At 35.8% G+C, this 12,233-nt stretch overlaps 1 protein-coding gene across 5 annotated transcripts in view; it reads left to right on the top strand.

The window, feature by feature from the left end:
* Nucleotides 1-12,233, top strand: part of KIF6 (kinesin family member 6) — a 157,065-nt gene that overhangs the window by 37,930 nt on the left and 106,902 nt on the right. For 4 of the 5 annotated variants that reach the window (XM_054062612.1, XM_054062611.1, XM_054062609.1 and 1 more), the window contains 2 exons: nucleotides 5,357-5,563; nucleotides 9,991-10,134. In XM_054062612.1, the coding sequence (XP_053918587.1) occupies nucleotides 5,357-5,563; nucleotides 9,991-10,134 (351 nt within the window). The remainder of the gene's footprint in view (nucleotides 1-5,356; nucleotides 5,564-9,990; nucleotides 10,135-12,233) is intronic. The other variant, XM_054062613.1, reaches the window with a different exon arrangement.

Raw genomic sequence — 12,233 nt, 5'->3', positions numbered from 1 at the left:
TGATTCAAAGAAGAAAAGATTACTTTGGAATTGTATAAACTGCCAAGTGGAGATGGTTTGCAAAATAGGTTCAATGACTGCATTTATCACCTGTGAAATCTTTTTTTCCCAGCTGCTCTGAACTCTTATTTGTATTTTCTCTGTCTGAGTGTATTTGGCAGCCACAGTCAACACATTATTCTTCCAGATAGTAGCAGCTTCTGTTGGTCTAATGATAATTTCCAAACAGCCTTTCATGTATTTTTCTAATTTTTAAGAAACTTTCTCTGTCTTAGGTCCTTGATTATTAGAATTGTATTTAGACCAGTAGCCTCCTGTTTCTGGCTATTATTCTTAGTGGATATAGCATTTAAGATAGCAGCTGAAACAAAGAAAGGATTTGAGATATGCATGAATTCTTGTATCGTGGAGACTGCTGCAGTGTTTTGTTGATTGAAAATGGATAACAATTAGATAACTTAGGCTTCAGCAAGTTTTTGGATCTTTCATGAGCTTGTATTCCTTGACAGAAACATCTGAATTGAATGCTTCCTGCAATGTGGATGTGCTGCAGGTTCTCGTTTAAGTAAAAAAAACCTTATTACAACTGCTGTATGAATATATGTAATAGTTTAAGTGATGAAGCTTCTATACAGTTTATTTAATTTCAGCAAACACAAGTATATGCCAGTGCTGGTGAAAAAGGAGACTGGATTGTATGTCTTGAAATACCTCTTGTATGTATTTTCCAACATCAAGCAAAACACTGATGCTTTAGCAAAGCATGATCTTGAAAGATACGCTAATGAATTCCTCTTTTACCATGCCACAAATGGGCAGCAATGGATGACTTGGCATTAAATCCTTTGTAGTGTTCATGTGATATCACAAAGCATTTGAAGTCTGCTTATGTGGTTTATGATGTCACAGAATTCCTGGAAGAAAATATTTCTTTGTAAGTAACTGCAGCTCATCAGTTGTTCTATTTATAACCTTCACAATAGCAACCATCTGCTCAGAGCCAGGCCATTCCCCTCTTTCTTTTTTTTCCTTCATCACATCAAATTAGCATGAGGATGATTTCATATACATATGGTTTGAATACTGCTAACGAAGCCAAAATGAACTCTGAAAGCCACTAAAGGAACATTTTAGTAGGCTCTGAGACACTGTCCAGAAAATTTAGTTTTCAGTTTTTAAACTTTTTGAATAGCTGAATGGTCATGATCAGAAGTTGCATATGTAAGAGAGGGGAAAAAAGTCTGAAACCATACCTCACAGAAAAATCTTATTTTTGGACTGAAGATGCTGACAAGTTGTCATTTCTGTTGCTATGTGCTTTGTATCTACTTGTGTGGCAAAAGTAGCAAAGTGTGGAGGATTATGACTGCAATTAACATTTCAGTATCACATCCCATTTAACAGTTGATATTTTTATTGCTTTATGCTTCCTGCAGAAGTTCTAATACAGCTTTCAGTATATGGGAACTGCAATGTGGAGATAGAATCATATTGTGAAAAGGAGTATTGGTGTATTCATTAAAGAGTGTTTTTACCCTGAAGAAAGACTTTTTAAAAGTAGCCATTTAGGATTCTAGGCAATGACTTCCAAATTAGCTTTGCTCATTTTACATGAAAAAAGAAATCGTGGAGACAAAAGGAATGGAATATCTAATGACCAGTCCAGCAGAATCTGCTTGGAACATGGAAAAACAAATTGTGGCTAGTGTATTGCTACAGACCATGAAGACCTAATGGGCCAAATACTGCCCTGAGCTTTTGGAACTCAAAATCTTGAAAATATTTTCTTTTGAGTTTTAATTATTTTTTTTTCCCCTCTGTTTGGGTTAAACGTGTAACTATAAGCACATTTTTAAATACATGAAGTTTTGCTGCGTAGCGAAACAAGTTTGCTTAAGGATGCTTATGAAAAGGCTCTGGGGAGACTTCTTAGCAGCCTTCCCATATTTAAATAGGGCCTCCAGGAAAGATGGGGAGTAATGGTTTTAAGCTGAAAGATGGGACATTTAGATTAGATATTAGGAAAAAAATTTGTACTGTGAGGGTGGTGAAGCACTGGCACAAGTTGCCTAGTGAAGTCGTGGATGCCCCACCCCTGGGGAGGTTCAAGGCCAGGTTGGATAAGGCTTTGAGCAATCCAGTGGAAGGTGTCCCTGCCCATGGCAGGTGGGTTGTAAATAGGTGATCTTTAAGTTCCCTTCCCACTCAAAAACCATTCCATTATTCTGTGCTGATTTCTTCGCCTTCCCTCCTAGGAAACTTTACATTGTGTTTCCATGGCTAGACCTGTATTATATTCAAACTGGCTTAGCATTGTCTGCATATAGTGTGACTAATGCCTGAACTGGAGTGCAAAATGTCCTCAAATATCAATACTGCTAAGGAGAATGTCCCTAAATATTAATTCTGTTATGGATTTTGAGCTGAAAAAATAAAATATCCAGACCTGCTTCACAGAGCTGCAAGTAGTGAAATCATAGCTCTCCTAAAATAAGTGAAGCTGGCTCAGAGTATTGATAGAATCTGAATTGCTGAATAACATGCACATTAACAGCATGTAACTTTTTCTTAGTGCAACTGCATTTAAAATATATTTAGGAGTCTTTTATTGCTTTTCAAAGCTTGACAAACCTATATCTTTCCCTGAGCACATTTATTTTCATTCCCTTGTTGCAACTCGTCTCCCTTCATTTGTTCAGCTTTGCCTCTGAAGACAGCATATCATGTGACTGCACTCTGGTGCTCCGATGCTCATTTCACAGGATTGTGAAATGATCCTTCACAACCAAGCAGTGAAGCAGAGCCAATGACTTGCCTACATTATTCCAAAACTTCTCATCTGTATAAACTAATGGCCAAAACTCTTCTTCCTCGCCCTCTGAGCTTGCCTTTACTAGGTAGAGCAGCCCTAAATAAAATGCTGCTAAGGCTGTAATTTCACTACAGAATTTTCACCAACAACTACAAGTATGCTGTTTCTGCACCACTTACTTATTCAGATGCTGTACACTGCCGTTTTCAATTATTCTAGCAGAACTGATTTCTATAGCTGCACTGTGTCTGAATTGGGTAACTGATCCAGGTTGAATAACTATGGTGTGCAGACTTTTTTTTTCCTTTAAGCTGGATCACTTACCAAAACCAGTTCAGTTCTGCTGGCACTATTCAGGCTGGAAAAAAATAAAAAACCCAAAACCAAACATAGTAGGAATTTGAAAGGGAAACAATTCAACCAAGAACTATAGCTATTCATATTATTCCTGGTAAAGGAATATTCAGTTTGTAGTTGTCCTGTCAAGAGCTATCCTTTCTAGTTTTACCAGAAAGCACCTTCAAGACTTGCTATTTTAACAACTAAAGCAGACTATGTAAAGGGAAGAAATATACTGGGGCTTGGACAAGCTGGAGAAGTGGGCCTGTGTGAACCTCATGAGGTTCAACAAGGCCAAGTGCAAGGTCCTGCACCTGGGCTGCGACAGTCCATGGTTTCAGTAGAGGGTGGGGAATGATGTGATTGAGAGCAGCTCTGCAGAGAGGGACTTGGGGTGCTTATTGATGAAAAGCTTGACATAAATCAGCAGTGTGCACTCATAGCCGAGAAGGCCAACTGTATCATGGGCTAAATCAAAAGAAGTGTGGCCAGCAGAGCAAGGGAGGTTATTCTCTCCCTCTGCTCTGCTCTTATGAGACCCCACATGGAGTGTTGCGTCCAGTTCTGGAATCCTCAACATAAGAATATGGAACTGTTGGAATAGGTCCAGAGGAAGGCCATGAAGATGATCAGAGGGCTGGAGCACCTCTGCTATGAGGACAAGCTGAGAGAGTTGGGGTTATTCAGATTGGAGAAGAGAAGAAGACTCCAGGGAGACCATACAGCAGCTTTCCAGTACCTGAAGGGGCTTCAAGAAAGTTAGGGAGGGACTTTTACAATGGCTTGTAGTGATAGGACTAGGGGGAATGGCTATAAATTGAAGAGGAGAAGATTTAAACTAAACAGAAGGAGGAAATTCTTCACAATGAGCATGGTGAGGCACTGGCACAGGTTGCCCAGAGAAGCTGTGGATGTCCCATCCCTGGAAATGTTCAAGGCCAGGTTGGATGGGGCCTTGAGCAGCCTGGTCTGGTGGGAGGTGTCCCTACCCATCTCGGGGAGGGTTGGAATTAGATGATCTTTACAGTCCCTTCCAATTCAAACCATTCTATGAATATATGGTCTATAATGTTGGTATATCTACTCTGAATCACAGGGTATGCCTAGATAAATAATTACTCTAGAATAACAGAGGACTGAACTACAGATGAGATTAATGTATGCACTTTAATGAGTATTTTTTAATCTTTTTTAACAGATATAAGTAATATAGATTTATTTTCTAAGTCAATAGTTTTTATTTATCAACTTATTGCACTACCCCAATTTTCTGCACGTCAAGCATTTATGCCCTGTTAACAATGTAGTCATACTTGTTGTAGTTTGCAGATAAAAATCCTATTTGTATCTTAAACCTATAATCTCCATATCTATATCCTAGAGAGTGTTAAACCTATAATCTCCCTTATCTATTTTATAAGTCTTCATCTACAACCGCTTGATGTAACTGAACATAAGAGGCCTTAGATGCTTAAGGTTTTCTTTTTATATATGTTCTTTAAGAAAAGGAAGGTGCATATGTGATGGCATCTTTCATATGAAATCTAAAATTGATATCTAAAAGTATAGGATAACTGTGTGAAATTTTCTGGTCTGCATTTCAAATATATTGAGCATACCTAAAAACTGACCAAGACTTTCCATGTGTGTAGTTAAGGAAATGTGACAGTAGCTAATACAAATAAATATATCTAAAGACAAACCTTTTATGAAAATTCTGTCATGCCACATGAAATTCTGATTTTGCCAACTTAAATTTTTTCATAAACCTAATGAAACCGTGAAAGTCTAAAGCTTTATAGGAAGTTCTAGTGTTAGTTAGAGAAAAAATGGGGAAATTGGTAACCTCTTGGAGATTAGGGATTATTAACTTTCCCTCCAATCGAAGTACCATTTGCTGGTGTTTCTCAGTGTTCCTCAGCATAGTAAGGCCAGCTGATTGCTGATATACTCACTGTCAGACTATTTTGGAACAAGGATAGTTGCTTGGTTGCTTGCAGTACAATTTTTCCAAATCGAATTTATCCAAGTATTTGGTCAGAATGTGAGTGCCATGTAAATCCTTTTGGGTTCTTGCGTATTTATTTCAGGTGCAATAGCTAAAAAATAGGATAGGTGATTCCAGTCACCAGATTATTGAACTATAAAAAGCTAAATTTATTTATTAAGTGGACATTGAGGACTCTTCCTTTCTTTTCCTTGTAGACACCAATGAATCAAGCCTCAACCCGATCTCACTGCATTTTCACTATTCACATCTCCAGCAAAGAACCTGGATCTGCAACTCTCCGACGCTCCAAGTTACATTTAGTGGATCTTGCTGGATCAGAGCGTATTGCAAAGACTGGACTCGGAGGTCATTTATTAACAGAAGCCAAATATATCAACCTGTCATTACACTATTTGGAACAGGTAAAATTGGATTAGAGTGAAATATTTTTTCTCTTTACTACATTTCTGTTTAGCAATGTGCAATATTTTGGAAATCTTGATTCCAATATTCAGTTAGTCTTAGCATATTTGTTGAGGCTTTTAGAAATGTTTGAGTTGATAGCTCTTAATTTGAAGTACAATATTTTAATTTGGGAAAATCTTTAAACAGTGAGGTTATAGTAGCTATATAGGGCAGTATTTAAAAAATACTTATTTTACTTGGAATATGAAAATTATTTACAGGATTGCAGCTGTATTTCTGATAGAAATTTTCTTTGTCATCTTCTCCCTCTTCCACAGCTGGGATCAGGGTGTATCACTCAGGAATCATTGAACTAAAGTGATTGGTTTTTATCTGGTTCAAGCGTTGTAATATGGTAAAACTTTAGACTCTTTTCTCATGTGTTTTTTTAGTCCTCTGCCAAAATGAATCTTTGATCCTTCGAGTTACCTTTGTTAATGTATTTATGGAGTAACTACCATGACTGATTTATACCAATAGGACTCATAGATGCAACTGCAATAATAATGTCATGTCCACGAATCTTTATCATTCAGCTTTTGTTACTGAAAAAGGTTTAGCCTGTTGATTTCAGATATACTAAAATTCCTGTCCTCCTTTCACTGTGGTTTTTGGTTTTCCTGTTTGTAAAATGCAGATACTGAGAAAGTAGATTCATTCATCCTGAGTAAACTTACTGATTTTTTTTTTTTTTAAAAAAAAAGAAAAGACAATGCATTAAGATAGCAGCAGAGAGTGGAAACTTTGAAAATTAATCATTCCAGTAGAAAGGTTTGATTAACAGATGATGATTGTTATTATGTTTTTTATTATTTTTCCTTCACTGATCTGCTGTAATAATGCAGCTTCATGACTAGAAAAATAAGATGGTACATCTTAGGATCCTCACAATTTCTGCAAATGTCATAAATGAGATGGTGAAGACTGTTCACACTCACTAATATCTTCTTTTCTAGCATGTCTTCTTCCCACCAGAATAATAGGCATTGTCTCTATCCATAACATTCTTTGCTTTCAGATGTTTCTTTTTGGCTTAGTATTTATGGTATTGCTAAAGGATATTTATGCTTATTTATGAAAATATGCTGGGCATTATATTTATGTCTTCCTGATCCACTGTGATGTTTTGTGTTCTAATGCTGTGAAACACCAAGCAAGGGTATGAAACACCTGATAATCAATGAAACCTATTTTGTGGATGTTGTGCTATTAAGTTGCAAATCATTGCAGATGTTCAAATGTGGATTTCAGACCTCACACCTGTAAGAGAAATGAAATTCTTTCTAAGACTGAATACATGATTTTATATTCACAGTACAGTAAACAATGCTTCTGTTGCCAGAAATTTGTTATTTCTTTGAATTCTGCTGGAGAAGACAGTATATTTTTCCTAAAGCTTCTTTAGAAATGTTTATATACAACAACAGCAGCTCTTTCATTTAGTGGGAGAAATCAGATATATTCATTTGTGAAAACAAGAAGCTTAAGGCACAACATGTGGCAGGCATTTATGATTATACTGAATATTTTTCATATCCCTCATTTGTTTAAATATGATTTTGAAGCAAGATGTCCGTATTTATGTTGCACTCATGGGAAATGATAAGCGTAAATGATTCTAAAATGGACCTCTTCAGAATCATACAAACTGTGATCAGTATCCTTCTTATTTACTGTATGATTTTAAAATATTTATAATGCAACATTGCATGAGCTCTGTGATACAGAATTTAGTATGATGTGTTTTGGGATATTCAAGTTAGAAGTGCTGTAGAAACTTAAAATATTAATGCTTTGTCATGCAACTTTTAACTCTTATTTTAGAATAAATATGATTGAAGATAAGCACATTAGGTTCTGTCTGTGGTTGCATATCATTAATAAAAAATTTTGAATACTGATCAAAGAACAATGAAGACAGTAAAAAATGTCTTTTTGTTCAGTGGGAATTGGGCCATTCAATCCTGACCTTGCAGTGGCTAATGTTAAAGTACAAGGATTCCTCAGCTTATTTACATTCTCAGCTAGTTATCTGCTAGTGTGTTACTGTTGGGTTAGGCTGTTTCTAAGCAACTTATAAATTGTTTATAATAATTGTATAAAAAAGTCATTTAGTATTACGTGTGTCAAGATGACAATGGGAACACAGTTCTGTGTTTCTTATCACACTTGATCTACTCATTAAATACCCACAACATCTTAAGAAATCTTCAAATAAATGAATCATACTTTTTCTCCAAGTGGCCTATTTGTCCAGAGCAAAACGACAGTGAGATAGTGTCATGTAGCTGATCTATGATGCCAGTAGGGACAATTCAGTTTTAATGTTCATAGCAATTTGATATATATGTGCTCTTTAAAGTCTCTACTACCACATCCAGGTAGCTTTTGTCATCCTTAAGATGTAGTCGTATATTCTGGAGTTAAAAGAGCTTTTTGTGTGTGTGTAGATATTCCTGTCTGATACACAAAATACAGTACACTGGACCAAATTTAGAGTTAAAAATTAATAGCTATACAGCCACAGGATTTGACACTATAGTGGAATTAGAACTATATATATTCCCTCAAAACAATAAAATATGGTCTTCTCACTACTTTGATGAATATGCCTGTTAACTATCATTTAAAATGTGCTCCATTTAGCCAATGCTGAAATATTTTATTGGTTAGTGAAAGATTGGTACCCATCCCTACTGAAGTTTTTACTAATAAAATTTGAAATCATTACCAGCCATCACATGCTATTTACATCCTATAGAAAAGGTAATTTTCTGGCTTTGTTGTTTCCTGATTAACATATATAGACATTGAAGTAATGAAAAAACAGGAACTTTTTAATAACTTAAAGTGAAATACATGCATTTTGTCAAATCATAGGTTTTGGGGTGAATTATTTCCAGCAAGACCTGTTGTATGTGCTTGAAATAAGCATACGTTGTCCCAAAAGTAAGAATGTTTGTCATTATCTACAAGACACTAGCAGTAGTTTGGAATTTTTGCAGTGAGGAGCAGAGCTTAAGCTGATAAACTCTACTAGGAAAGGGAGGTGGGATAGGAGACTTAATTGACTGAAGTCTGAAGAGTAGATAAGTGTGGGCAGGAATCTGAAAGGATTCTGGATGTGGATCAAAGGAGATGTCAGAGGTCTTGTGACTATTGTCAGACAGGAGAAAAAAAAATGGAGACATCTAGAACAGGCATATGACTTCAGAGCATATCATACGCCAAACTGCAAGATATTGATGTAGCTTATCACCCTGTACCTGCAAGTAATGCACACCCAAATCATCATCGCCTGAGTATGCTCTGAGGACATGTCCTGACTGCCTGTTGGCATGAGGTTCTGGTGCAGAATTTCTTCCCTATATGAAGTAACTGGGTGCAAAATGGATATGAACAGGAACAGTGACTCATAGGCACACTTCAGATCATATCATAAGCACTTGTGTGTCTCAGACCTTCCTTTGTAGTTAATATTTCCAAACGTTTCAGTGAAATTTGTGAGTGATTATACCTGCTCTGTTGTTATATATAAGATGCAAATTTACAAAAAGTAACAGTTCTGACAGCTTCCACATTTGAAAAATTCATTAGTTCTTAAAGCAGTTTGTTTGACAGAATGAAACTTTCTACTTCAGATTGATTTAAATCACCATATTACAGTCCTGGGTTCAATAATATTACTAAGGCCTTTTAAGCTTAGGCCTACAAGTATTTAAAAAACAAACCCCAAACATTTTTTTTTTATCAAGAGGATAATGCGTTCTTTTTGATCACGTAAAAGAATTTTCTGATTATCACGTTTTATAGAATCATAGATTCATAGAATGTTTTGGGTTGGAAGGGACCTTTAAGGATCATCTGGTCCAACGCCCCATCAGTGAGCAGGGACATGTTCAGCTTGGTTGCTCAGAGTCCCATCCAACCTGACTTCAGAAAAAAATAGCTTCTCTGTAACATGGTTCCTGTTTTTAATGGGAATAACGTCTTTCCTTTGGCTTTTTCCCCCATGTTGTCTGTTCACATTGTAGTCTCTGTGTGGCAAAGGAAGGTTTTCAGTAAGTTCCAGTGTCTTAAGTCTGTGGGGTTTAATTTGTCATGTTCCATTTCCATGTTGCTGAGAGGCTGTAATGCTAGGGTATGATAAAATTCAATTTATTTGGTCTTTCTGGTACAGCTCATAGAAAGACATATAAGCATGCTGAAATTTAAGTTGAAATTATTTCAATAAAGCCAGTGGGTATGAAGCTAACTGGATGGCTGAATGTAATTTTGTTGTGTCAGAAATTTAGGTTCCTGAGCAGAGTGCTTTTGTTCTCTTTCTGTCAATCATTAATAGACCCGTACATTTAAGTTTTTTCCATTTTTACTATTGTTTCAGGTAATAATTGCCCTTGCAGAGAAAAACCGGTCCCACATTCCTTACCGAAATTCTATGATGACCTCAGTGCTAAGAGACAGCCTAGGAGGAAACTGCATGACTACCATGATAGCAACACTCTCTATAGACAAAAGAAATATAGATGTATGTTATTTCCATCTACTTATTTTCAGAAAAAATGTTTTCACTTCTCTAAAGATCCTACTCTTTTGACTTTTGTTACAGTTTACAATTCAAGTATGTATTCTTTTATATTTTTCTTACAAAAAATATATTCGTTTGTTTTCATGATTTCATTGAGTATGCTAGACAGCTGGAGAGTTCATTGAGGGGGAGAGGGAATTGGACGGATGATTTGGGATTTTTTTGGACATTTTTTGAATACTTCTCTCTCCTTTCACCAATGTCTTGCACTTTGTTTACCAAAATATATTGTAGCGTGAATACATAGAATCCTGCTCAAAGCCGTTTATAATCTGTTTATTTCCTGTGTGTGTTCTAATGCGAGGAAAAAAACTACTGAACCTAAGACTGTTTTCTGAAATACAGTGGAAAACATTATACTAAAACCGTACTTCGTCTAGTTGAAGACTTCTTTTTCTTTAGAAATGGACTTGGAGGTTGAATGGAAACAAATTGTTTGGACCTGTAAACATGTAGTTATGCACCATGAGGTCTGGTTACAAATGCAACTGGATAAGTTTGTTAATGACTTTTCTTTTAGGTATGGTGGATAGGCAATCTTTCGTATATCAGTTCATCAAGTGTATGTACCTCACATTGCTATCTGGGGCTTTGGTTTGGAAATATTTAGCCCAAGCAATTATCCAAAGTGGGCTAATGATGGTTTTCTTGTCTTAATGTATACTATCTACATAACAGACTTTATTTAGTCCTTCTCAAAATAGAGAAAGAAGTCCCTACCATGCTCCCCAAAATCTGATTTGTGCAAGTCATATTAGAACAGATGTTAAGTCAATTACTGAACATTAGAAAAAGTCAGAATTAGGATAGCTGCAAATATTAATTTTGAATTCTGTGAGATATTATGTATAGTTATATTTGTGTTGTTTGTTTGTTTGTTTTTTCCCCCCACTGGCGATACGTTTCATTCACAAAGGAAGCACAAGACAGAAATGCACCCAAGTATGAATTGAAATTGTATAATAAAAGCAGCTTTCTTGAGGAACTAGCTTTGTCTCTCAAAACGAAAGCAATAAAGCAGGGAATTCAAAGTAAGAAAGGGCACTCTCATGAAGAGGACAAATAGTCTGTTATCCAACAGAACTAGATTATGTTCCTACTTCTACTGAAGATTTTGTGTACAACGTTTCACATCACCTACATCACATCTTTTCTGCTAGTCTTGTGGAGTGCTTGAAAGATGTTAATCTGCTTGAAAGAGGGTTAATGGATTGATTTTTGTGAAACCCTCAGGAACTATAGTGATAAGTATGGCAGAAAAGATCATTAGGAAATTAGCTCTGCTTTGATTATCGTTTTGATGGCATAGAATAAATAGATCATAATCTTACATATTGAACATTGAAAGCTAAACTGATTAATCATTTGTTATGATATGCTTCACATGGACAGAGTAAAGAGGTCTGGTGGAAATATATATATGTGTACAGTATATATAATTGTACTCAATACATGTATAGAACTTAAAATCACATTAGCTGATCATCATAGCACAGGAACTGTATAGCAGAGGCCAACATATAATCAATCTAAGTCTATGTGTGGCTCTTTAATGGTAAGACTTTCCTCTCCTTGTGCTTCTATGCGTGTACATATGATGTCTTTGGCAATAAACACTGGTGTCTTTCATCACATAACCCTAACTCAGATACCACAGCTTCAAGCACTGGAAGGGACATAAGTCCTTTGGAAAAAGGAGTATGTGAACATGTATTTAAATTGGTATTTCATTATGTTGGAGGACTGAAAACTACAGAATTACTTTGGTTTTGAAATATGAGTCTATGACAGTAGTAAATTTCTTTTTACATAGTGGTTCTGTGCAAATTACGTTATAACTGCAGACTAGCACATCTTAAAAAATTATCACACAGGTTATCAAGAATCTTTGGAATTTCTAAGACAACTGCATGTTGTTTTATTCTTTGAGCTAACTGAGAACACTTGCTGGTTTTTTATTCCAGCAAGTTATTTATTTTTTATTTATTATTTTTATTTTATTTATATATTTTTATTCTTGCTGGTAGATAAGTTCTCTA

This window comes from Cuculus canorus, chromosome 3 (genome assembly GCF_017976375.1).
Source record: "Cuculus canorus isolate bCucCan1 chromosome 3, bCucCan1.pri, whole genome shotgun sequence".
NCBI classification, from domain to species: Eukaryota; Metazoa; Chordata; class Aves; order Cuculiformes; family Cuculidae; genus Cuculus; species Cuculus canorus.
Note: the sequence above shows the minus strand (reverse complement) of the source record. Positions and strands in the feature narration are given on the sequence as shown.